Consider the following 25,673-nt stretch of genomic DNA (forward strand, 5'->3'; position numbering starts at 1 on the left):
TAGTTCCTCTACCATTATTGTGGTATCATCTGCATATCTGAGGTCATTGGTATTTCTTGCAGCATTCTTGATTCTAGCTTGTGATTTATCCAGCCCAGCATTTCGCATGATGTACTCTGCAGAGAAGTTAAACAAGCAGGGTGACAATATACAGCCTTGGGTTCTCAGAAATAGCACTCTGTCTTATACTGTCCTTCAGTTTTGCTTAGGCTAGGTCAAGTTGCTTTTATAATTTACCAAGTATCCTAACCAACATAACTCTCTGAATTTCATTATTCTTAACCATAAATGACAATTTTAACACTTATCCTATGTATCTCATGGAGAGAATAAAATGAGATAACAGAGTCAGAAAGAATCACAAACTTTTAAGAGTTCCTTTAATAATATCCCCCATAAATGGTTGTCCAGCCTTTTTCCTTGACAGGAAATCGCTGTTTCTTAAGGCAGTCTGTTCTCTCCTAAGCCATTTTCTTCTAAAGGCTGAACATTCTCAGGTTGTTTAAGTATATGTCAAGATTTCCCTCCATCAGAGTGCCTACAATGACCAGGTTTGGATATACAAGTTGAAGAGAGAAAAAAATTTTGATTAAGGTCTACATCATTGAAAAAAAAAAAAGACTTTGTTAATAAGGCCATCAGGCTGTGCATTCACATTTTTACAGTGATTTCAAATTCCCAACAGATAATTTTATGATTAAGAAAAAACAGGAATTCCAGGAATCATAAATTATTATGAATTTTTTATTGTATTTACGGGTTTTTAGATAATGATGAGTGACCATAATAATAAGCAGTGTATCATTTTTTACTAACAGGATTATTCTAAAAGTTTCAGAGGTTTTCTGTAAAAATAAAGAGGAAAAATGTGGGGTTTCCCTGATGGACCAGTGGTTAAGAATCCACCTGTCAATACAGGGGGAAATGGGTTTGATCCCTGGTGTGGGAGGATAACACATGCCAAGGAACAACTAAGCCCATGCACCACAACTACTGAACCCAGGCGTGCTGGAGCCTGCAAGCCACAAGAGAAGCTATTACAATGAGAAGCCTGTATACCTCGAAGAATCAGCCCCTGCTTGCTAAAACCAGAGAAACCATGTATGCAGCAACCAAGACCCGGTGCAGCTAAAAATTAAATAAGCAAATTAATTTATTAATAAAAAGACAAAAAAATACAAAGAGTATATATTTGAATAACATATAACAACGATCTCTACCTCATAATAGAAAAAAATCAAGAAGAGAAAATTAACACTAAACACCCAATGAAGATGACTAAAAAATGAATGTTTCAGTTATCATTCTCAAAACAAATAAACAAAAGTACAGAAAACATAAACTGCCCTGACGATCTTGATCTTTGTTTTGTAACAAATATTCTAGATGTAGAAAATTTTATTTTCCGTTGACTCCCGTTGAATTGTTGAGTGTGTATAAAAGCACCTTGAAATTGAGTATTATAGCACATTAACATCATATAAGCACCTTTATTTTTATTTTGTCCGCTTGCTTTGATTTTTGAAATTGATATTGTTTTAAATAATTCAGATATGAGATTTATTTCTAATACGTTGGACTATCCATTGATGATTGTTGCCTGAATCATTTGTTTCACGAAGGATTGTTCAGTTCAGTCACTCAGTCATGTTTGACTCTTTGCGACCCCATGGACTGAAGCATGCCAGGCTTCCCTGTCCATCACCAACTCCCAGAGTTTACTCAAACTCATGTCTATCAATTCGGTGATGCCATCCAGCCATCTCATCCTCTGTCATCCCCTTCTCCTCCCGCCTTCAATCCTTCCCAGCATCAGGGTCTTTTCCAATGAGTCAGCTCTTTGCATCAGGTGGCCAAAGTATTGGAGTTTCAGCTTCATCATCAGTCCTTCCAATGAATATTCAAGACTGATTTTCTTTAGGATTGACTGGTTGGATCTCCTTGCAGTCCAAGGGACTCTCAAGAGTCTTCTCCAACACCACAGTTCAAAAGCATCAATTCTTCAGCGCTCAGCTTTCTTTATAGTCAAATTCTCACATCCATACATGACTAATTGATAAACAATAGCTTTGACTATATGGACGTTTGTTGGCAAAATGATATCTCTGCTTTTTAATATGCTGTCTAGGTTTGTCATAGCTTTTCTTCCAAGGAGCAAGGGTCTTTTAATTTCTTGCCTGCAGTCACCATCTGCAGTGATTTTGGAGCCCCCCAAAATAAAGTCTCTCACCGTTTCCATTGTTTCCCCACCTATTTGCCATGAAGTGACGGGACTGGATGCCATGATCTTAGTTTTCTGAATGCTGAGTTTTAAGCCAACTTTTTCACTCTCCCCTTTTATTTTCATCAAGAGGCTCTTTACTTCTTTGCTTTCTGCCGTAAGGGTGGTGTCATCTGCATATCTGAGGTTATTGATATTTCTCCCGGCAATCTTGATTCCAGCTTGTGCTTCATCCAGCCTGGCATTTAGCATGATGTACTCTGCATATACAGGGATGTACTCTGCATATACATATACTCTGCATATACAGGCCTCCCTGGTGGCACAGAAGTTAAAGCGTCTGCCTGCAATGCGGGAGACCTGGGCTTGATCCCTGAGTTGGGAAGATCCACTGGAGAAGGAAATGGCAACCCACTCCAATATTCTTGTCTGGAGAATCCCATGGACGGAGGAGCCTGGTGGGCTATAGTCCACAGGGTCGCAAAGAGTCGGACACGACTGAGTGACTTCACTTTCACTTTCACTTTCACATTCACACTGCATATAAGTTAAATGAGCAGGGTGGCAATATACAGCATTGACATACTCCATTCCCGATTTGGAACCACCCTGTTGTTCCATGTCCAGTTCTTACTGTTGTTTCTTGACCTGCGTACAGATTTCTCAGGAGGCAGGTAAAGTGGTCTGGTGTTCCCATCTCCTGAAGAATTTCCCACAGTTTGTTGTGATCCACACAGTCAAAGGCTTTGGCGTAATCAATAAAGCAGAAGTAGATGTTTTTCTGGAACTCTCTTGCTTTTTCTGTGATCCAACAGATGTTGGCAATTTGATCTCTGGTTCCTCTGCGTCTTCTAAATCCATCTTGAACATCTGGAAGTTCACAGTTCACATACTGCTGAAGCCTGGCTTAGAGAGTTTTGAGCATTGCTTTGCTAGTGTGTGAGATGAGTGCAATTGTGTGGTAGTTTGAACATTCTCTGGCATTGTCTTTGGAATTAGAATGAAAACTGACCTTTTCCAGTCCTGTGGCCACTGCTGAGTTTTCCAAATTTGCTGGCATACTGAGTGCGGCACTTTCACAGCATCATCTTTTAGGATTTGAAATAGCTTAACTGGAATTCCATCACTTCCACTAGCTTTGTTTGTAGTGATGCTTCCTAAGGCCCACTTCACTTCACATTCCAGATTGTCTGGCTCTAGGTGAGTGATCACACCATCGTATTATCTGGGTCATGAATATCTTTTTTGTATAGTTCTTCTGTGTTCTTGCCACATCTTCTTTATATCTGCTGCTTCTGTTAGGTCCATTCCATTTCTGTCCTTTATTGTGCCCATCTTTGCATGAAATGTTCCCTTGGTATCTCTAATTTTCTTGAAGAGATCTATAGTCTTTCCCATTCTATTGTTTTCCTCTATTTCTTTCCATTGATCACTGAGGAAGGCTTTCTTATCTCTCCTTGCTATTCTTTGGAACTCTGCATTCGAATGGGTATATCTTTCCTTTTCTCCTTTGCCTTTAGCTTCTCTTCTTTTCTCAGCTATTTGTAAGGCCTCTGCAGACAACCATTGTTAGGTCCTTCCAATTCTGGAAATTTCTTTCATATATTGTAAAAAAACAACTTACCCTCAACAACAGTTTGGTTTTCTGAATTACAATTAAATCAAGAAAGACAGTGAAAGTTCTAATTCTTTTAATTGACAATTTTAGAATAAGCGGTGTGTGCCCTAGTTACTTGAAATAGGGTCTAGTGAATTTTTTTGTTTGTTTATTTTTGTCTCCCTCCTTTGAAGCATGATTAAATGTGTTTCAAACAACAGTATTTATTACTTTTTTTGATTGTCCCATCTTTAGCCAAAGAGACCCTTTGGTTTTGGTTTCAGTCACCTTGTGACACACTTATTTATGATGAATGGATTCCTTTGTTTGTATCACACGACATTTATGTATGTATCCTCCCCAGAGCTGAAGTCAGGCACTCTTCAGAGTGGTCCAGGTGCCTTTTAGTTGGAAATTGTATTAAAAATCCACAATGGATGACTTAAGTTATTTCATTTGTAGTAAAAATGAAAGTTTATACATATAAAGTTTTATTCCAAGGCAATAACTTTAGAACCTAGTATTTATTTAGGTAATAAATAAAACTGTAATTGCCTATTTTATTTTTATTTTAAGCTCACTTTTATATTACTTATGTAAAAGATGTGCATTGTTCACTATAAGTATACCTAAATTGGTTAATAACCATATACCAAGGTTTCATTTTTCCAAATGGCACAATTTATATTAAAAATTTCCCAAAAATATTTGTAATGAAGGATATAAATGAAATCTCAAATGTTTTTATATGTACACAAAAAGAATATCAATTTCATCAGAGTTGCTATAGTAAAAGCCTTGAAAAAACTTTCAGAAATTGGATGGGTTTGACGTTAGCTGTCAAGTTAGAGTTTTAATGTGGAATAAGTGAAGGGCTATAATTTCAAGTATTAGTAAACTCTGGTGTGGGAATGCATGGTATTCAAGTCAATGAAATGCAAAATGCTATCTAGCAGCAATTTTCAAAGTGAGGTCTGAGGACCCTTGGAGTTTTTTGAGACCCTTCTACGGGATTTGCAAGGTCCTTCCTTTTTCAACCAGGAGTTTGATTGAGGGCCAGTTTTCTCCATATCTTAGCTATTACAACATATCACAACAGACTGAATGCAGAATTAAAGTGAGCTTCCAGCTCTGTCATGACAGAGAGTAAACCGACTTGCAAAAAACGTGAAGAAACCCATTTTTCTCACTATTTTTTTTTAAGGTAGTCTCCATTAAAAAATATTCTTTGGGGTAAACAAAATGGGTTTATTATCTTAAAAATGAGTTAATAACCATATATCTACATTTTCTATGTTAATTTTTAATACAGTAAGTAGGGACATATGTAACCAGCACAAACAAAAGCTCTTTAAAGTCCTCATTTTTAAGAATGTAAAGAGAGAATTTCAAAAACATTTATTCTATGATATCTTGCACTATTTGCTTACTAATTGTAAGTATGTATGAATAGGAATGAGCTTCCCAGGTGGTGCTAGCAGTAAAGAACTTGCCAGCCAATGCAGAAGACATAAGAGATGTCAGCCATACGAAGATCCCCTGGAGGAGGGTATGGCATACTACTCCAGTATTCTTGCCTGGAGCAGGCTATGGTCCATAGGGTCACACAGAGCTGGACATGACTGAAGCTATTTAGCACACATGCACGCATGAATAGGAATAGATTTGAAATATAAATATATTCACAGAATTTATAAACTTTATTTCAAGTTAACTTTGCTTAAATATCTCCTTGTGCATTAGACATGCTCTCTAACCACAGTTTAATTTTGTACCTTAGGAATACATGATTCATTTTCTTCCTGATGACATTAATGCTGAATGGAAGGCAACTCCACACAGGAAGTCAAATATCCAGTTTGGAATTTAACCAATGAATTTGAAGAATATGGGATGTTCTGAGGCTTCACCCCATCTTCTTTTTCTTTAAAAGTCTATTTCTTTTTTAAAGACCAGTTTTATGTTCATAGCAAAATAAAGCAGAAACTACAGAGACCCCACACGTGCACAGCCTCCTCAACTATCAACATCTCAGCACCCAAATGGATATTTGTTACAGCTGAGGAACCCACAAAGACACTCACTATCACCCAGTCTGCAGTTTACAACAGGTTCACTCTTGGTGTTATCCATTCCATGGGGTTTGACTAATATATGAGGACATGCATCACCTTGATATCATACAGAATATTTTCACTGCCCTAAACATCCTCTGTGCTCTGCCTATTCGTACCTTCTTCCATCATAACCTTTGTCAACCACAGATCATTTGACTGTCTCCATTGTTTTGCCTTTTCCAGAGTGTCAGATAGTTGGAGTCAAACAGTATACCATAACCTTTTCAGATTACCTCAGCTTCTTTTTTAGAATTTGTATTCATATTTTATTTTTAAATATATTTTTAATTGGAGGATATTTGCTTTACAATGTTGTGTTGATTTCTGCCAGATGACAGTGCAAATCAGCCAAGTAAGTATATATGTATATCCCTAATCTCTTGAGCCTCCCTCCAACCCCACATCTACCCTAACCCCCACACCACCCCTCTAGGTGATCACAGAGCACCTAGCTGAGCTCCCTGTGCTATACAGAGGCTCACTAGCTATCTGATTTACACATGGTAGTGTACATGTGTCAGTGCTACATTCTCAGTTCATCCACCCTTGCCTTCCTCCTTGTCCACAAGGCTGTTCTCTATGTCTGCGTCTCTATTCCTGCCCTGCAAACAGGTTCATGGGTACCATCGCTTCAGTTTCTTAAGTACGTTTGATGACTCTTAGTGACAGGTCAGACTTAGCAACTTTTTGTATGTTTAATTACATGCCATTATAATAAAAACCACACATACTTGTCTTGTTTGTTCACATACATTCCATTTCAGACTGTCAGCTCCTGGTTGCCAGGAACTCCATCTACTTAATTTGTGGTTGTTGCTTAGTTGCTAAGTGGTGTCCAACTCTTTGTGGCCCTATGGACTGTTAGCCCGCCAAGCTCCTCTGTCCACGGGACTTCCCAGGCAGGAATACTGGAGTGGGTTGCCCCCTTCCTTCTCCAGGGGCTTTTCCCCACCCAAAGACTGAACCCGTGTCTCCTGCACTGGCAGTTGGATTCTTAAATCTCTGAGCCACCTGGGAAGACTCAGGAGATTCTCGAAGTTCTAGCTATCAGGTTCATCTAAGTCTCTGAGTAGGTTTTTAAATCTTTAGAATTAGTTTTGAACCCAAAGTACCAGTGTCTTGTCCTTTGATTTATATTGAATGATTTGCACAGATCAGCTTGTCAGTATCCAGGAAGAGAATAAATGGAAAACGTAATTGCAAGTTCCACTTTCTTTGAAGGTTTTAATAACCCAGGTTAGAGTTTGTCATTTGATGGCAAAAGCTTAGGTATGAAATTCCAGTTTCTCCAAAGTAAACCACTTGTTCTGGATCATTCCTTTTCCTGTGCCCACTTTAGTAGAAACAACGCCATAATGAGGCTTCCAGAGGGGAGTGTCCCCATAAGATAGTTTGTCCCCGCAGCTGTGCACTCAAAGCAACTGCTGGGGTCTCGGTTTCCTTGCCTGTAAACAAGGGGAGAGGATGGAGCCACAGTTTCATACATTTTCAACTCTTTGTCTCCCTCTCAACGGATATTGAAGCTGCTCAGTCGTGTCCGACTCTTAGCGACCCCATGGGCTGCCGTCTATGGGGTCGCACAGAGTCGGACACGACTGAAGCGACTTAGCAGCAGCAGCAGTAGCGGATAGTACAGTGCAGAGCTCAGAGCTAGCGCTAAGCAGGAGTTATTTTTGGTCCGCTGAAGATCCAGGCCGGGTTTTGGGCTTCACCCGCGCAGGCATTCGGAAGTGCAGCTTTACCGCCGGGGGCGGAGCTTCGCGTGGCTCCCGCTCGCTGGGGGCGGGGGCGGAGCTTGCCGCCGGCGGAGGGCGGGGTCCGCGCGGGGAAGTCCCTTGGGCTGAGCGGCGCAGCGGGTGCGGAGGGCGGGCGCCGGGAGGCGAGTGGGGGGCTGTGAGGTTGGCAGGGGTGGGCAGGCGCGCTGCTGCCGCCGCCACTTGGTGGTCCCAAGGGCTTAGGACCCTTCCCGGGGAGTTAGCCCCAGAGGGGAAGGGCTTTGCTGGGAGGCGGAGGGCTGCTTGGCCGCGAGTCCTTGGCCGTGATCGCGGGCATGTGTGCGTGCGCGTGTTTATCTGAGGCTCCGCGGGGCAGCGGACCCGGCCCCCTCGGCCCCTTCCTCCTTCCGTTAACTCGGGTAGGAAACCCGAGCCGGGAAAGAGCTACGCCAGGCCCTGAGCCGGCCAGCCGTTCCCCGCCGGGCGGGCGCCCCATATCGCGCCCTCTCTTGTACCCCCGAACAGAGGGGACAGCTCGGGCCCAGAGTCTGGCTGTGAGGAAGCGCTGTGGAGACGCTGGACGTGTCTGGACGTGTTGGGCAGGTGGTGGGAGTTCCTGAGGCTTGAACGTCAGGGTTTTAAAACACGTGTTTGTCATTTCTACTTTTAGGGTTTTGGCCAAATTGGGCGAGGGCACAAAATAACCACTTACCCCTTCTCACCGAGGAAGAAAGGGAGAAAGGGTAAGTAAGGAATGATTAAGGGTGGAAGCATCTAGGACTTTATGCTGAGAGAGAGCGAGCCAGGAAGAGAAGGACTAGATCCAGAACTGCCCTTGCGGAATCTTGGGGCCAAATTCTACCTTTTCAGCAGGAACCTGAGAGGCACCTTCAAGGGTCACAGGCTCCAAGCTCAAAGAGCTTATTTCAGATTTTTCGGAATCTGTAGAGTTACCTGGGAGTTTGACAGCTGGCATGCGTCCCCTTTAGCCACTTCACCTGGCAGAAAACTGCGATTACCCTTAACCTCTCTATGGTTGTCTGTCTTGTGGTTGTTCTGTAGTTGTCTGTTTCAGTCCCTTTAGCTCACTTGACTAATCTCTGAGACTGTAAAATTAAAGCATCATGGCTCTCCGTGATAATTAACACGAAACTCCAAGGATCTTTACGTTTAGAACTCCAAAGCATAAAGTAAACAGCAGCATCACAAGTGTTGACGTTCCTTTCGGATCTTCTCTCGAGCTTATACAGAAAGGTATTTTGGGAGGGAAAAGTGACCAGACTGGGCCTTTTTCTCTTGACTTTCACTTTGATACCCATCCCCCCACCCCCCAGCATTCTCTTCACTACTGAAAAGTTGCCAAACAGCACATTGACCTTTCTGAAAGTTTGCTGTGATTTTCAGGGTGGGCTCTTTAAAAAATTCTTCTCTGGGACTTTTCCATTCCTTCCTGAATCCACCACTCCTTCCTCCCCTCAAATTGGTGAAATTAAACACAACTGTTCTCAGAAGTGTGGAAACACCTTATGCGTCCCTGATGTCCTATGTAAAGAAATGTTTTGAATTAGTTAAAATTCATGTTAGCCACAAGCAAGGAGTTTGTAAGTCACATTCTTGGATGCTTACACAGGAAAACTAGAATGGTCCTCCATGACGTTTTGACATTGGTATCCTGTGTCCTGAACCTGCCTTCTTATTTGTTTGTGCTCAAGTGGTGGATGGCCCCTTAATTTCCTTTATGAAAAAATAGAAAATAGTTGTGTATTTGTGATAGGTTCATTTATTGATTCAATAGATGTTTATCTTTTTTATCAAAGTGCTGAGCACTTTGATGTGAGTAGGATGGGAGGAATGAGCAAAGTATGTTGAAGACGACCATTGGGGTCAGACCTTTTACCAGTTTTCTGTGACTTTACATGTGCTGTGCTGTGCTTAGTCACTCAGTCATGTCTGACTTGCATGCGCATGGACTGTAGCCTGCTAAACTCCTCTGTATATGGAATTCTCCAGGCAGAAATACTGGAGTGGGTAGCCATTTCCTTCTCCAGGGGATCTTCTAAACTGTGGGATCAAACCTGAATCTCCTGTATGCAGGTAGATTCTTTACCATCTGAGGCACAAGGGAAGCCCATAAAGTGGTGTGTATATGTCGTCTTTTTTTTTTTTTTTTTTTGCGCCTGTGTGCAACTTGCAGGATCTTAATTCCCCAACCAGGGATTGAAACCAGGCCTGTGGCAATGGCAGCACCGAGTCCTAACCACTGGACCACCAAGGAATTTCTATAACCTCATTTTTTACATGGACATGAAAGAAAATGTCTTTTTTTTGGGTTACAAAGATTATATAAGGTTAAAACAAAGTTACTTAAATCTTGCAAGAATAGAAAAGGAATGGGTTGGCCAGAAAATTCATTTGGATTGTTCTGTACCATCTTAGGGATATTGCAATAGAAAGTTAATCTCAATCAGTGTCAGATGACTGCTGCTTGATACAATTCTGAGTTTCTGCCTTTTACTTCTATATTCTTGGCTGTTTACCACCGCTCTTTGTTCCATTCCAAATCCTGTGTAAAAATAGCATGCTTTTTATAGTCTATTAGACATGGATGTGAATCTTGATTCTTATTGCTGAATGTATTAGTTCTGCTGCTGCTGCTGTTGTTCAGTTGCCAAGTTGTGTCCGACTCTTTGTGACCCCATGGACTGCAGCACGCCAGGCTTCTCTGTCCTTTACTATCTCCCAGCGTTTGCTCAAACTCATGTCCATTGTATCAGTGATGTTATCTAACCATCTGATCCTCTGCCACACCCTTCTCTTGCCCTCAGTCTTTTCCCAGCAATCTTTCCCAGCTGACGTTCCCAATGAGCCAGCTATTCGTGTCAGGTGGCCAAAGTGTATTGGAGCTTCAGCTTTAGCATCAGTCCTTCCAATGGATATTCAGGGTTGATTTCCTTTAGGGTTACCTGGTTTGATCTCCTTGCTGTCCAAGAGACTCTCAAGAGTCTTCTCTAGCACCACAGTTTTAAAGCATCAATTTTTCGGCACTTAGCTTTCTTTATGGTCCAACCCTCACATCCATACATGACTACTGGAAAAAGCGATAGCTTTGGTTATATGGACCTTTGTGGGCAAAATTATGTCTTTGCTTTTTAATATGCTGTCTAGGTTTGTCATAGCTTTTCTTCTAAGGAGCAAGTGTTATTTAATTTTGTGTCTGGCTGCAGTCACCATCTGCAGTGATTTTGGAGCCCAAGCAAATAAAATCTGCCACTGTTTCTACTCTTTCCACATCTATTTGCCATGAAGTGATGGGACCAGATGCTATGATCTTAGTTTTTTGAATGTTGAGTTTTAAACCAGCTTTTTCACTCTCTTCTTTTACTCTTATCAAGGGGCTCTTTAATTCCTCTTTGCTTTCTGCCATTAGAATGGTATCATCTGCATATCTGAGATTGTTGATATTCCTCCAAGCAATCTTGATTCCAGTTTGTGCTTCATCCATTATACATTCGCATAATGTACTCTGCATATGTTAAATAAGTGGGGTGACAATATACAGCCTTTCCCAATTTTGAACCAGTCTCTTGTTCCATTTCTGATTCTAATTGTGCCTTCCTGAACTGCATATAGGTTTCTCAGGAGATAGGAAACTTCTTTGCCCCTTAACTCTTTGTGTATCAAAACACAACAGTGAGTATATTAAAAAGGAAGTATAAAAACAGTGCCTGGCATACAGATACTGTTGACTTCCCTCCCTGTTTCTCTATCTGGTCACAAAACTTTCTTTTGATCTTGCTTGTGATTATAGAAAGCAGTCTGGTCCTTACTTTCCTAAGGGTGCTAAGCTCTCCAGGTATTTATATTTTCACAGGTAGTACCTGTTCTCTCTGGTCCTCAAATTTCTGGGACAAGGAGCAACACCTGATTCTCCCTATCAGATCACTCCACAGCCCTGAGGAAAGAATGTCAGCTTGAAAAGTAAAGGGGAAAGGTGTCCACCAGGTGTTTTAAAAAGCTCTGACACTGTTTCCAAAGGGAGAAAGACATACTTCCACATTTAGCTTAAAGTTAGGATTTCTATTTCAGAAATGTCTTTGGTTTATAAGAATTACAATAAAAATGCTGATGCTTCACGTCCAAACTGTCATGATTCTGCCAAGTTGTAGGTTTTAACATACAGCTAAGCTGTGTATTTAGTGTAGCTAATGTTGCTCTGGAAGCCGAGAGAGAGACAAGTCCCCAGACATCTGATTTCAGACCAGACATCTGCTTTCACTTTGCTAAGGACTACGTTTTGTCAGTAGATTACAGGCATATCAGCTGTACTGCTATAGTCTGTGGTATTTCTATCATAAGCTCTAGTCTGAAGGGTTTAGTATGATGTTTTATTCAAATGACAGCACACTGTCAATGAGCACCTGGTCAGATAAGCACATTTCCCACAGGTGTCTTCTGGTGTCATTGTTCTTACAAGTTAACAAGGCAAAATGGTTTCTATCCTTACTGATTTTTTTTTTTTTTTTTTGTGGAAGAAAATATTCTTAAGAAAAAGCCTCACTGAAGAACCCCTGGTATTCCCCAAATAAGATTTCAAGACCACTTTTGTCATTTTGAACAGTGTCCTTACAGGATAAAATAAGAGTATGTAGATTTCCAAGCCAGGATCCCAAAACTTTGTTAACTCATTGTGTGCCAATATATGTTTGTGATACTGTAGACTCTAAACCTGGGGGCTTCCATGGCAGCTCACTGATGAAGAATCTGCCTGCCAAGCAGAATCCGTGGAATCTCTGGGTTGAGAAAATCCCCTGGAGAAGGAAATGGCACTCCACTCCAGTATTTTTGTGTGGAAAACCCCTTGGATGGAGGAGCCTGGTGGGCTACAGTCCATGGATCACAAACAGTCAGATATGACTGAGTTATTAAACAACAGCAAGACTCTAACATACACTTACGATAATGTTTTGGAGAATAATGTATTCTGAGTTCCAACGTAGAATGTCTGGACCACATCCCTCTCCATTTTGAGGTGGTCAGGGGTGTAGAAATACCGTGGAGGCTGTCATTACTAGGTTCTTGGGCCAGCTCTGTCATTGCTTAGCTGTGTGACCTTGGACACACATTCCTCATCTGTAAAATGGGGTCATTACTTATTACTGTGAGATTTAGTGTTCTTAACACAATAACTGGTACAGAATAGGTTCCTCAGTAAAGAGCAGTTCCTTTTCATTCCTTTAGGTCCTGGCCATGAGAACAAAGACTCCCCCTCTTATATCTAGGCTTATGGCTCCAGCTGAAGGGAATTACCTTTGGAAGCTGGGCCTTAGTGGGATGGAGAAAGGGGTATAGAGAATCCTGACAAAGGAGAAGACTGGGAACTGAGAGAGGAAGGTGCCAGTCCTTTGCTCAGTCTCTGGACTCAAGTTGATGAATTGCTTGACTCAAAGAAAGAACCACCTTTATCTCTGACCTTTCTGTTAATCTTTTGTCAGCTGCTCCATTGGAGACAGTTAGCTCCTTATTGCCTGCTTAGTCCAATGACAATTTTTTTTCTTTGTCACCTTCATAATTCATGAATAACTATATATTTCTATTTTTTAAAAATGTGTGCGACTTAATAATGTCTGTACTTTCTTAAGATCAGGATTTTTTTTTTTTTTTTAATGCTTAAAGTCCTATTGGGGCTTCCCTTGTTGCTCAGCTGGTAAAGAATCCACCTGCAGTATGGAAGACCTGGGTTTGATCCCTGGGTTGGGAATATCTCCTGGAGAAGTGAAAGGTTACACACTCCAGTATTCTGGCCTGGAGAATTCCATGGACTGTATAGTCCATGGGGTTGCAAAGAGTCGGACACAACTGAGCGACTGTCACTTCACTTGACTTCAAAGTCCAGTTGATCTTGTCCTGTCATTGGTCTGTAGTTCATTAATTTCTTTTCTTCTTTCTTTTTTCTTTTTTTTTATTCTCAGTATGCTGTGTGCCTTGAACTAGTGCTGAGGATATAAAGTTGAAAAGTCACTTTCCTTGACCAAGAAGCTTATAGTCTAGTAGGACAGTAGACATCTTGACCAACAGATGAAACTGTGTGAAACGTGCTCTAGTGGAGATAGGTACACATGCAAAGCATGCCTAGCAGAAGCGCTTGCTGTCTGATGGCAGTGCCAGAGAAGGGCTCTAGCTGTGGTTGTATTTGAGCTAGGTCTTTTTTTTTTTTTTTTTTTTTTTGAGCTAGGTCTTGAAACCTGAGTAGAGTTGGGCAGGGTGACAAGCAGCTCAGAGCATTTCCAGGTGGAGCTAATAGCATGAATAGTCACGTGGATTGTGAGAGCATTGTGTGTTCTGGAACTGTACGTGGGTCATTCTATTAGAGTCTGAAGGGCAAAGTCAGGAGTGAAAGGAGATGCAAGTGGAAAGCTAATCCTGGGTGCATTTGCTATCCCATGCCTTGTAATGAGCTCTGAAGAACTCTGAGTGGAAGATCACCAGGAGTGTAGAGTGCTGGGTAGCTTGGGGTGTTGTGTGATGGGGATGTGTTAAGATTGGGAGCCAGAATGGACAGTGTGATTAGTGTGGATAATATGAGGTTTTGAGCACAGACAAAGGCAGAAGTCATGGTGATGCTCAAAAGTGAGAATGTTTAGGAAAATATTTAGGAAGATGGAGAATTGGCTGGTCTTTGGGATTGTTTGAATGTAAAGGGAATGGGAAAGTGAGCAGCTAGAATGACTGCCAGGTTTCTGGGTTGTGGAGGGATCAGAGCAGAGGAAGCAGTTCTGAGGAGGAAGTTCAGGTTTGAAGACATTGTGTTAACTGTGTTGTGGGGCATATCATTGGTGTGTTGGAGGCATCTCAAAGGCAACTGGATATAGGATCCTGGAGCATCATGAGAGCTGGAGAGAGGCTGGAGATACAGGTTCTGAGTGCTTGCCTTATGGAGAGTAGTTGAAAGCATGGTAAGGATGAAAATGCTCAGAGGAACTGCATGGAAAGAGAAGAAAGGGCTGAATGTAAGTTTTAGAGGATAAACCAAGTTAGGGACAAACCAAGAGAAAGAAAGATACAAGGATGCTAGAGGAGAGTGACTGGATAGGCTAGGAGAAAAGAAAAAGCAAAACTTTTCAAGATTCAGGGCAGAGTTTCACAAAGTCGAATGCAGTTAAAATTTAAATCTACAAATCATCAAATACAATGAAGATTGTAAAGTGCCTGTTAGAAGTCATTGGTTGGAGTGATGGGCTAGACATTGAACTGCCCTGAGTGAAGGGGTGAACAGGAGAAGGGGAGTGAGGAGAGAGTCGACAGGCCTGGGTTTCTCCTTAGAGCTTCTGGCTTCACTGGTCTTTAGTCCAGAATTTTAAAAGCTCTGTTGAAAATACAGTTGCCAGCAATCACTGTTCTTTGTCACACTTTCTTGGGAATGAAAAATCACGTTGTCCCTTTGTTTGCCTCAGTTCAGTTCAATTGCTTAGTCGTGTCCGACTCTTTGTGACCCCATGAATTGCAGCACGCCAGGCCTCCCTGTCCATCACCAACTCCCGGAGTTCACTCAAATTCAGGTCCATTGAGTTGGCGATGCCATCCAGCCATCTCATCCTCTGTCATCCCCTTCTCCTCCTGCCCCCAATCCCTCCCAGCATCATAGTCTTTTCCAATGAGTCAACTCTTCACATCAGGTGGCCAAAGTACTGGAGTTTCAGCTTTAGCATCAGTCCTTCCAATGAACACCCAGGGCTGATCTCCTTTAGAATGGACTGGTTGGATCTCCTTGCAGTCCAAGGGACTCTCAAGAGTCTTCTCCAACACCACAGTTCAAAAGCATCAATGCTTTGGCACTCAGCTTTCTTCACAGTCCAACTCTCACATCCATATATGACTACTGGAAAAAACATAGCCTTGACTAGATGGACCTTTGTTGGAAAAGTAATGTCTCTGCTTCTGAATATGCTATCTAGGTTGGTCATAACTTTCCTTCCAAGGAGTAAGCGTCTTTTAATTTCATGGCTGCAGTCACCATCTGCAGTGATTTTGGAGCCCCAAAAAATAAAGTCTGACACTGTTTCCACATCTATTTCCTATGAAGTGATGGGACCAGATGCCATGATCTTCGTTTTCTGAATGTTGAGCTTTAATCCAACTTTTTCACTCTCCTCTCTCACTTTCATCAAGAGGCTTTTTAGTTCCTCTTCACTTTCTGCCAGTAGGGTGGTGTCATCTGCATATCTGAGGTTATTGATATTTCTCCCAGCAGTCTTGATTCCAGCTTATGCTTCTTCCAGCCCAGTGTTTTTCATGATGTACTCTGCATATAAGTTAAATAAGCAGGGTGACAATATACAGCCTTGATGTACTCCTTTTCCTATTTAGAACCAGTCCGTTGTTCCATGTCCAGTTCTGTTGTTTCCTGACCTGCATACAGGTTTCTCAAGAGGCAGGTCTAATCCTCCCTTAAAAAAAAAAAATCATAATTGATCTTACTTTGAGTATCTCATTTTATCCCATTCATCCTATTCTTTCTTGGGCTAGAGTTCCACCATTGTCTTGTTCTTACCATATTTGGCCTTTTTGCATACATTATTCTCTAATCCAGTTGTATGGGGGGCATGTCCCCTTTCTTTTATTTAAGTTGAAAAATTTCATAAGAGTGTCTACTAGGAGGCCAAGGGGAAAATAACCAAACTAAACATTAAAAAAATCATACCATTCAGCTTTTTAATATCTTCTGTCTTCAAGGCTCTGGATAAACAAAATGTATTAGATGGAAAAGCTGAATAAGATAGGGACCCTACCCTTAAGGAGCTCCTTAAGAGAATAAAAGAATCCAGTAAGTGAAATGTATGTGTAAATAAATGCCTTGTGCACTATATGCTGTTTAGAGGTAGAGTTCAGGGTAAGATGGATGCAAAACAAGAGGTTTCTTTATTTGATGTGATCCGGAAGGGTTCATGGAAGAGATGATAATTTGAGTTAAAACTTGCAGTGGAGTTAAGGTATAGAATGGTGAGGTTCAGGGAGTGGGATAAGGGGAATAAAATATTCCTTGGCTCCATGAAAGCTGTGGAATGGTTTTGACTTTCCCATCTCTTCTTGTTCTGCTTTATTTGTTGCCGGATTTCTTTGTCTTAGGGGATAAGGATATTTTAGCTTACATGGAATTGTTCAGTCATTGTGTCTGACTCTTTGTGACCCCATGGACTGCAGCATGCCAGGCTTCCCTGCCCTTCACTGTCTCCTGGACTTTGCTCAAACTCATATCCATCGAGTCTGTGATGCCAAACAACCATATCATCCTCTGTTCTCCCCTTCTCCTCCTGCCTTCAACCTTTCCCAGCATCAAGGTCTTTTCCAGTGATTTGGCTCTTTGCATCAAAGAGCCAAAGTAATGGAGCTTCAGCTTCAGCATCAGCCTTTCCAATGAATAGTCGGAGTTGATTTCCTTGAGGACTGACTAGTTTGATCTTCTTACCGTCCAGTTCAGTCGCTCAGTTGTGTCCGACTCTTTGCGACCCCATGAATCGCAGCACGCCAGGCCTCCCTGTCCATCACCAACTCCCAGAGTCCACTCAGACTCACATCCATTGAGTCGGTGATGCCATCCAGCCATCTCATCCTCTGTTGTCCCCTTCTCCTGCCCCCAATCCCTCCCAGCATCAGGGTCTTTTCCAATGAGTCAACTCTTCGCATGAGGTGGCCAAAGTACTGGAGTTTCAGCTTTAGCATCATTCCTTCCAAAGAAATCCCAGGGCTGATCTCCTTCAGAATGGACTGGTTGGATCTCCTTGCAGTCCAAGGGACTCTCAAGAGTCTTCTCCAGCACCACAGTAGATCATGGCATCCGGTCCCATCACTTCATGGGAAATAGACAGAGAAACAGTGGAAACAGTGTCAGACTTACTGTCCAAGGAACTCTCAAAAATCTTCTCCAGTACCACAGTTCGAAAGCATCAATTCTTTGATGCTCAGCCTTCTTTATGGTCTAACTCTCACATCCATTCATGATTACTGGACATGTTCTGCTTTATTTGTTGCAAAGTTTTTTTGTCTTAGGGGATAAGGATATTTTAGCTTCCATGGAGAGATACCCACAATTTCTCCCTTCATGGCATAAACTTTCTGTGAATTGATCACCACTGGTTTATTATATGTGTATGTGTGTGTGCTGAGCTGCTTCAATCATGTCAGACTCTTTGCAACCCTATGGACCATAGCCTGCCACACTCTTCTGTCCCTGAGATTCTCCAGGAAAAAATTCTGGAGTGGGTTGCTATGGCCTCCTCCAGGGAATCTTCCCAACCCAGGGATCAAATCCTAGTCTGTTACATCTACCTGCATTGGCAGGTGAGTTCTTTACTGCTAGCATCACCTGGGAAGCCAGTTTTTAATATATTAGATGACTAAAACAGACCAAAGCAATTAAGTCAGAATTTCTGGGGGATGATGTCCAGGTACTGGTAATTTTCAGAGTGCCCTAGACATTCAAGGCAGAGAACCACTGGCTAAAACATGAGGCAGAAGAAAAGTCTAGGATATGGAGCTAAAAAATTGTAGGTTGAATTCTTGCAATTTCTTTTAATAACTATGTGTCCTTATTTGAGTTACTTAGACTTTCCTAAGCCCCATCATCTTTGGAAAATGGGGGTGGTGGTATACCTGTCCTGTCTGTCTTGTAAGATCATGCAAGTCAAAAGGCGCAACTGTGCAAAGGAACATTGCTTGCAGATGCGGTTGTAACAGTGAAATGTTCTGTTCACCTCCTCCGGCGGTAGACAGGCTAAGAGCCAGCCACTATGCCTTGCAAGATAGTAGCCATTTGGTGCATTGGGACTTAAGATTTCACCATCGTGAGCATTTTGATAATACATTTTACAATGTTTGTGTGATGTTAAAAGTTGGAGACCGAAAGCACAAAATCAAATCCTTAAAAAAAAAACGAGCAGTTGAGCTTTTCTTAGTGTGATATATGAATTCTGTTTAAAATTATACAAATGCATATTGTGATTAAGATTGTATATATATTCATATACAAGTGTATATGAGTGTATAAATATTCTCAATATCAATAATTAATTGTTTAGTGTTAAAATTCTATAAATATGTTAGATTTTTATTCAAAAAATCTGTACCTTGGAAAAAAAAAAACCAGTTCTTTTGGAAGATAGTAACCCCCCCCAAATACCATGTGTGTGCACAGTTGCTTCAGTGGTGTCCGAATCTTTGCAACCCATTGGACTCTATCCCTCCAGGCTCCCCTGTCCATGGGATTCTTGGAGAGTCACAAGTTCAATTATATTGCAGGTCCTGTCATGTCTGTTGAGTTTACGGAGACATGGCGCTGTATCTCTGTGCTGTGGAAAGCCTGGTGTGTTAGTGCCAATCATGTGATCATATAGGAATGATCATTCTTATGGTATTATAAATTATTTTACTTGAGAAGCGGTGTCACTTAATGACAAGGAAATTGAATCTGAAGCCTAGAAACTGCCTTCCAGATGTGACTTAAGTGCTTGCTCCTATGACAGGAGGTGAGCTAGCCTCTCTGAGCCTCCTATGTAAAATCTGGATGCATTAATTCTCTGTTACTTTGTAACGTGTCAAAAATTTAGTGGCTGCAAACTGCAGTAATCGTTTATTATCTCATGGTTTCTGTGGGTCTGCCATTCAGGTGGTTCTTGCTCAGGGTCTTGTGAGGTTGTCATCAGATGTCAGTTAAAGGTAGTTAGTGGAGGACCTGCCTGAGTCTAAAAGATTCTTCCACAGTGGCCTGCTTAGGGGGTTGGCAAGTCAGTGTTGGCAAGTTAGTTTCTCTCCATGAGGAAGTTGGCTTTCCATGGGGCTGTCCCCACTCAGGCTTCCCCAGACTGTGATATGGGAGACCAAGGTCTCTTTGGTGTCTCCCTGCATCTTTACCCTAGTACTTTGTTGATGCTTAATTGGAATTTCCTAAACTGAGGTGGATTGCTGTTGAAGCTCCAGACTTTGTGCCTCCCTTGAAACTTGAGATACAGAAGGCTGATTTTTGCTCAGGTGGTGGTGGTATGGTGATGGTCATGGCTCCTGCCAGAACCACTTTTAAGCCTATCTCATGGGTCCCTGTTTTTGCCCCTGGTGTCCTGAACCTCTTCCAAATGACTCAGGTGTTTGGGGCTTCCAGTGCTCGGCCTGACCGCCTCATAGGTAAACGGAGCAAGCCAGCGAACAGGCAAACAAGCACCCCCACTGTCTTTTCTGTGTGACTGCTTCAAGATCTCCTTGAACTCCTGCTCAACTTGGTAGCTCATAGCATGTTTCTGATATCTGAGATTAAGAATACCCAGAAGATACAAGTGTACATCTTTCTTACACATAATAAATCATCAAAATTTAATCTTTGCTGTTTTATCCAAAAGTTTATTCTGAGAGCTAGGTCTTTGGCACTTTGACACACACACTTCTAGATGTATCTTTCTGTTGAAAAGTGTAGTATTTATGGTTTACTATTGAAAAATCATTTTGCTGTGATTGAAGGACACATTGTCAACACATTATCAGGGTCAAGCTTTGAAATTGTGTTCAGCAAAGACATTTTTTAAAGAAAAGAAATGCTTGTAAGATCATGTTTTGTATTTTAAGGACAATTTAATTTCATGTGATTTTTGCATTATGTAGACAAGTTCAGAGCATCTTAGAATTGTTTCCTCCTCTCTACTCTCTCTCGGGAATTTTTCTGCAGGGATTATTTATCTTCTTAGTCACTACCTGTCTTCTCCATCTGTTGTTTCTATTTAATTTTCCCCCTGTCTTTGGACTTAGTCAACTGATGTCATATATGAGGGTGAGCTGCTTGTGAGGGGCGGAGCAGTATTGGAAGGAGCAGAGGGTATGTAAGGCAGAATATCTCTGAAGGTTAGGGTTGATGGCCAAGGGTACTTTTTCACTAAATAGGTAAATATGGACCACTAAAGCACTGGTGGAAAAGGTTATATTTGCCACAGATATTTTAACCTTAATTTTTAAACTACACTTTATTTGTTTTGGAGTAGTTTCAGATTTATGGCAAAATTGAGAGGAAGTTACAGAGATTTCCCATATACTTCCCATCCCTACACATGCAGAACTTCTCCCATTATCAACCTGACTTTCCAGAATGGTACATTTATTACAGTTGATAAACCTGTGTTGACATGTCATTGCTGATGCCTAATGCTGATAGCTTACATTAGGGCTCCTTCTTGGTGTTATACATTCTGTGGGTGTGGGCAGTGTATAATGTCTTGGACTCACTATGGATTCATCACGCAGAGTAGTTTCACTGCTCTAATAATCCACTGTATTCCACGCATTCATCCCTCTTCCTAACCCCTGGCAACCACAGATTTTGTTATATCTCCATAGTTTTGCCTTTACTAGAACATCATATACTTGGAATCATTGTATATAGTATGTTGCCATTTTGCCTGAATTTTTAGTTTGCCTGGTGTAGCAGATTATTTACAAAGCATTTTGGTATTTTTCCAAAAGCTTATTTGTTTAATAGTTACTTTAATAAGAGTTTTATTAGTGTCAGATGAGGATACTAAAAAACTGTTACTTGGTTTGTTAAATAATAACTATTTAGTGTTGCTATTATCAAACAGTAGTTTGAAGCACTTTATAAACTAATTAGCTTGTATTTTTTATGAGTCTCACTTTTCTTCTGGGTAAGAAAAGTACTATAATCTGAACAAATAGGTTGTGAAAATACATTAGAATATTAATAGTTTGAGGCATCTTTGTTGTATATGGTTGCATGGCATTAATACTATAAACAATTTATTCAAAATTTTATTTTGAAATTAAAAATAGGAATTAAATGTAAATTTCTAGACATTAAACTGGTGATATATAGTGAAAAGAATATGGAATATGGAAGACTTTTATTCAAATGCTAGCTCTACTGTTATCTATGTGAACATGAACTTTTGGTCTCTGAATTTCGTTTTCCTTTTGGGAAAGTGGAGATAAAATATACTTCATTGGTTAATTTTGAGGACTGTGTATGTAAACTGTTAGTAAGAATCCTATGCAAATTTAAACTTATTACAAAGAAATGTGAAAATTTATTTGGTTAATAAGTCATACTTGGTTACTATTTCCAACTTAATTTTTTTCCCCCAAGTAATCAAGGGAAATAATGATTTAGATTTAAGAAGGCAGTACTGTTGAAAAGATGCTTATTTAACTGTGCCTGAGGGGGAAAAAAAGCCCTGCATTTTTTATCTGAATTTGTCTTACTGATAGGCCTGCTTATTTTTTCTTAACGAAAGGTATACACTTTGGGGTATTCTGCTTGTGTACTTGGCTCCCGATCATATTTATTACCTAACTGTCAGCTTGAAATGTTAGTCCTTCTTGCAAAAGCATGAGTTATAGTGCCACATTCTGTACAGAGTCAGAGACACATTATTTCTTATTTATTGTGAGAAAAGCTCTTATGACCAGTCTCTTGTGTGGTTAAAGCCACTGGGGCAGAGGAGAGTTTGGTAGAAAGATTCTGGAGTGAGAGAATAAAAATAGTCCCATGAAGTTGAAATCCTGATGCAGCTGGTAAATTTAATATAACCTTAGTTTACAATCAAAACGTCCCTCTTGTTTAATATACATAGAGGTATGGTCAGTGATACTGTGATATTATACAAAACTGTACACTTCTGAGTTTGAGAATGCTTGACAGAGTTTAATTAGTACAAGACAAAAGTGTAATAGTCACTTCTTTGCAGGACAGTTGGCCTCTTTATTATATTGCAATCTCAACTTTTTGTGTCCCTACTAATTTACAGTATTTTAAGAAGATTAATCTGACAAGTGTATGAAATCAGTTGGAGGTAGAAGGAGTAATGAGAAGTAGACCATTTGGGAAGCTGTAATTTGCTTACAAGGTAGTGAGGATTTTCACTGTCATAATTGTGTGAATGGAAAGTAAGAGATGTTCAGAAACCATTAAGAAAAGTATAGTAAAACCTAACTATATTAAAATTATGGATTGCCAAAAATAGATTAAAAAAACTATAAAAAGTGAAAACTGTAACAAAAAGCAAAGACAAACTTGGAAGATTCGCAATCCATACTGTAGAAAAAGGACTAATTTCATATAGATATTAAAAATACCAACAACTCAATGGGGAAAAATCAACAATCAGAGGAGAAATGGGCAAAGATATGAAAGATTAGGAATAGGCAATTCATAAAAGAGAAATGCAAAATAAAACTTCAGTGAGAAACTTTTTTTTAACCTATCAAATTGGCTAACAAAAATTTTTGAAAACGTGAGGAGTTACTGAGGATATGAGGAAATAGACAATACCATTATTGCTAATGGATGTAGGTATTTTTGTAGTTTTTGCTGAGAACAATTTAGAAATAGTTATCAGAACTTAAAATGCACATATTATTTTATCCTTCTAGAATTTAACCCATAAATCTTGTACTTGTGTGAAATAGTATATATGTAAAGATATTCTTGGCAGCAATTTGAAACAAATGCTCATCCTTAGGGGACTGGATAAATTATGATACATGTAGTAGAATATTTAGTAGCTGTTAAAAAGAATAAACCTGCATATATACACTGAAATGTATCAAAAAGGCAAGGTACAGAACAGTGGATATTAATAGGTTACTATTTTGGAGGAGACTAAATTAAGATACATATTTTCTCCTAAATGCATATAAAGTCTCTGGAGGGAATTACAGCAAAATGGAAAATGCCCCTGTGGATTGAAACTCAGATATTGGATAACTGGGATGGGAGTGGCTTTCATTTTCCACTTGTACCCCTTTTTGGATATCCTGAATTTTGTATTATACAAAAAAGAAAAAAATCCTAAAAAGAAGAAATGTGTTCAACTCAAAATATATTTCTATAATACTTATAGCCAACTCTGAAAAATTAGAGAATAGAAAACTAAATTTAAAAAGAAGTTGTTATCCATATATTTGATAGGGATTAATATCTAGAGTATATGAAAAAATTCTTATAACACAACAAAAGCAAACAGTACAATTAAAAATTGAGCAAAGGACTTGAACCATTTCTTGAATAAGATAGATAAGTGACTGATAAGTGACTGATGAGCACATGAAAAACTCAAAATCACTAATCATTAGGGAAATGCACACTTATTAGGATGGCTGTTATTAAAAATAGAAAGTAACAGGTGTTGGTGAGGATGTAGAGCAATTGGAAACCTTGTATACTGTTAATGAGAATGTGAAATGCTGCAGCTGCTTTGGAAAACAGTTCCTTGAAAAAATGAAAGTAGTGTTTCCGTTGTTGTTCAGTTGCTTAGTCATGTCTGACTCTTTGGAACCCCAAGGATTGCAGCATACCAGGCTTCCTTGTCCTTTGCTATCTCCTGGAATTTGCTCAAACTTATGTCTGTTGAGTTGATGATGGCATCCAACCATCTCAGCCTCTGTTGTCCCCTTCTTCTCATACCCTCAGTTGTTCCCAGCATCAGGGTCTTTTCCAGTGAGTCAGCTTTTTACATCAGGTAGCCAAAGTATTAAAGCTTCAGCTTTAGCATCAGTCCTCCTGTTGAATATTCAAGGTTGATTTCCTTGAGGATTGATTGGTTTGATCTCCTTACAGTCCAAAGAACTCTCAAGAATCTTCTCCAGCAGTTCAAAAGCATCAATTCTTTGGTGCTCAGCCTTCTTTACAGTCCAACTCTCATATCCATACATGACTACTGGAAAAACCATAACTTTGACTATATGGACCTTTGTCAGCAAAGTGATGTCTCTGCTTTTTAACATACTGTCTGGGTTTGTCATAGCTGTTTTTCCAAGGAGCAAGGGTGTTTTAATTTCATGGCTGCAGTCACCATCTACAGTGATTTTGGAGCCCACGAAAATAAAGTCTTTCACTGTTTTCCATCTTTTCTCCACCTATTTGCCATGAAGTGATGATACTGGATGCCATGATCTTAGTTCTTTGAATGTTGATTTTTAGACAAGCTTTTTCAACTCCCCTCTTTCATCTTCATCAAAAGGTTCTTTAGTTTCTCTTCTCTTTCTGCTATTAGGATGGTGTCATCTGCATATCCGAGGTTATTGATATTTTTCCCGGCATGTTTCCGCATGATCCAGCAATTCCACTTTTGGGTGTATGCCCTAAAGAACGGGAAGCAAGATCTTGAAGACCCATGTTCATAGTGGCAGTATTCATAACAACTAAAAGATGGGAGCAACACAAGTGTCCATGGGGGGATGAATGAATAAAGAAAATGTGGTATATGCCTGCAATAGAGTTTTATTAAGTCTTAAAGAGGAAGGAAATTCTGACACATGTGACAAGATGGACATTATGCTAACTAAGCCAGTCATGAGAAGACAAATACTGTATGATTCAATTTATGTAAGGTACCTAGAATAGTCAAATTCATAGAGGCAGAAAGTAGGAAGATGAATGCCAGGGGCTGGGGGTAGGAGGGAATTGGAGGAGATGATGTTTAGTGGGTAAAGAGTTTCAGTTTTACAAGATGGCAGAACAGTGTAAATATATTTATCACTATTGAGCTGTATACTTAAAAAATGGTGAAGACAGTAAATTTTATGCCATGTATACCACACTTTGAAAAAAAGATAGTGTAACTCCCCCCTGCCCCTACCAAGAACCCTGTGGTGTAGAGGTAGGGAAGATGAATATGTAAATAAATGGCTGTAATTCAGAATGTAATCTGTGTCCAGAATGGGTATAATTGAAGCTTTGGGGTGGCATAGGATGGGACGTAGATAAGGGAGATTGCTTATGATTTCACATAATAGGGGCTGGTACTTTGAGCTGATATTAGGATGTAGTATTGATAGGGTAGAGAAAATAGAAAAAAATTTGGGACAGGAGTAGCACAAGTAAAAGTGAAAAGAGGGAAAGTGAATGGTATCATCATAGAGCAGAACAAGATGATGCTGGAAAAGAATCAGGATAGATTCTAGGGCCAACTCTGGGAAATGAAGATGTGGTCAAAAGAAATTTCATGGAGTTTGTAGGACGCCTCTGTGGGGGGAGC

The 25,673-nt window shown here is 40.3% G+C and overlaps 1 protein-coding gene and 1 long non-coding RNA gene across 7 annotated transcripts in view; one reads left to right on the top strand and one right to left on the bottom strand.

The window, feature by feature from the left end:
* Positions 1 to 363: 363 nt before the first annotated feature.
* LOC112446384 (uncharacterized) lies at positions 364 to 8,979 on the bottom strand. Its single transcript, XR_003034350.2, has 2 exons — positions 8,605 to 8,979; positions 364 to 538 (listed from the first exon to the last, which is right to left on the bottom strand). It is a non-coding gene; the product is annotated as an uncharacterized lncRNA (long non-coding RNA).
* The window catches only part of IMMP2L (inner mitochondrial membrane peptidase subunit 2), a 961,484-nt gene continuing 943,566 nt past the window's right edge, over positions 7,756 to 25,673 (top strand). For 4 of the 6 annotated variants that reach the window (XM_059885866.1, XM_024991062.2, XM_024991061.2 and 1 more), the window contains exons 1-2: positions 7,756 to 8,069; positions 8,321 to 8,393. In XM_059885866.1, the coding sequence (XP_059741849.1) occupies positions 7,986 to 8,069; positions 8,321 to 8,393 (157 nt within the window). In that variant the 5' untranslated portion in view covers positions 7,756 to 7,985. The remainder of the gene's footprint in view (positions 8,070 to 8,320; positions 8,394 to 25,673) is intronic. The other 2 variants (XM_024991063.2, XM_024991059.2) reach the window with 2 other exon arrangements.

This window comes from Bos taurus, chromosome 4 (assembly GCF_002263795.3).
Source record: "Bos taurus isolate L1 Dominette 01449 registration number 42190680 breed Hereford chromosome 4, ARS-UCD2.0, whole genome shotgun sequence".
Classification (NCBI taxonomy): Eukaryota; Metazoa; Chordata; class Mammalia; order Artiodactyla; family Bovidae; genus Bos; species Bos taurus.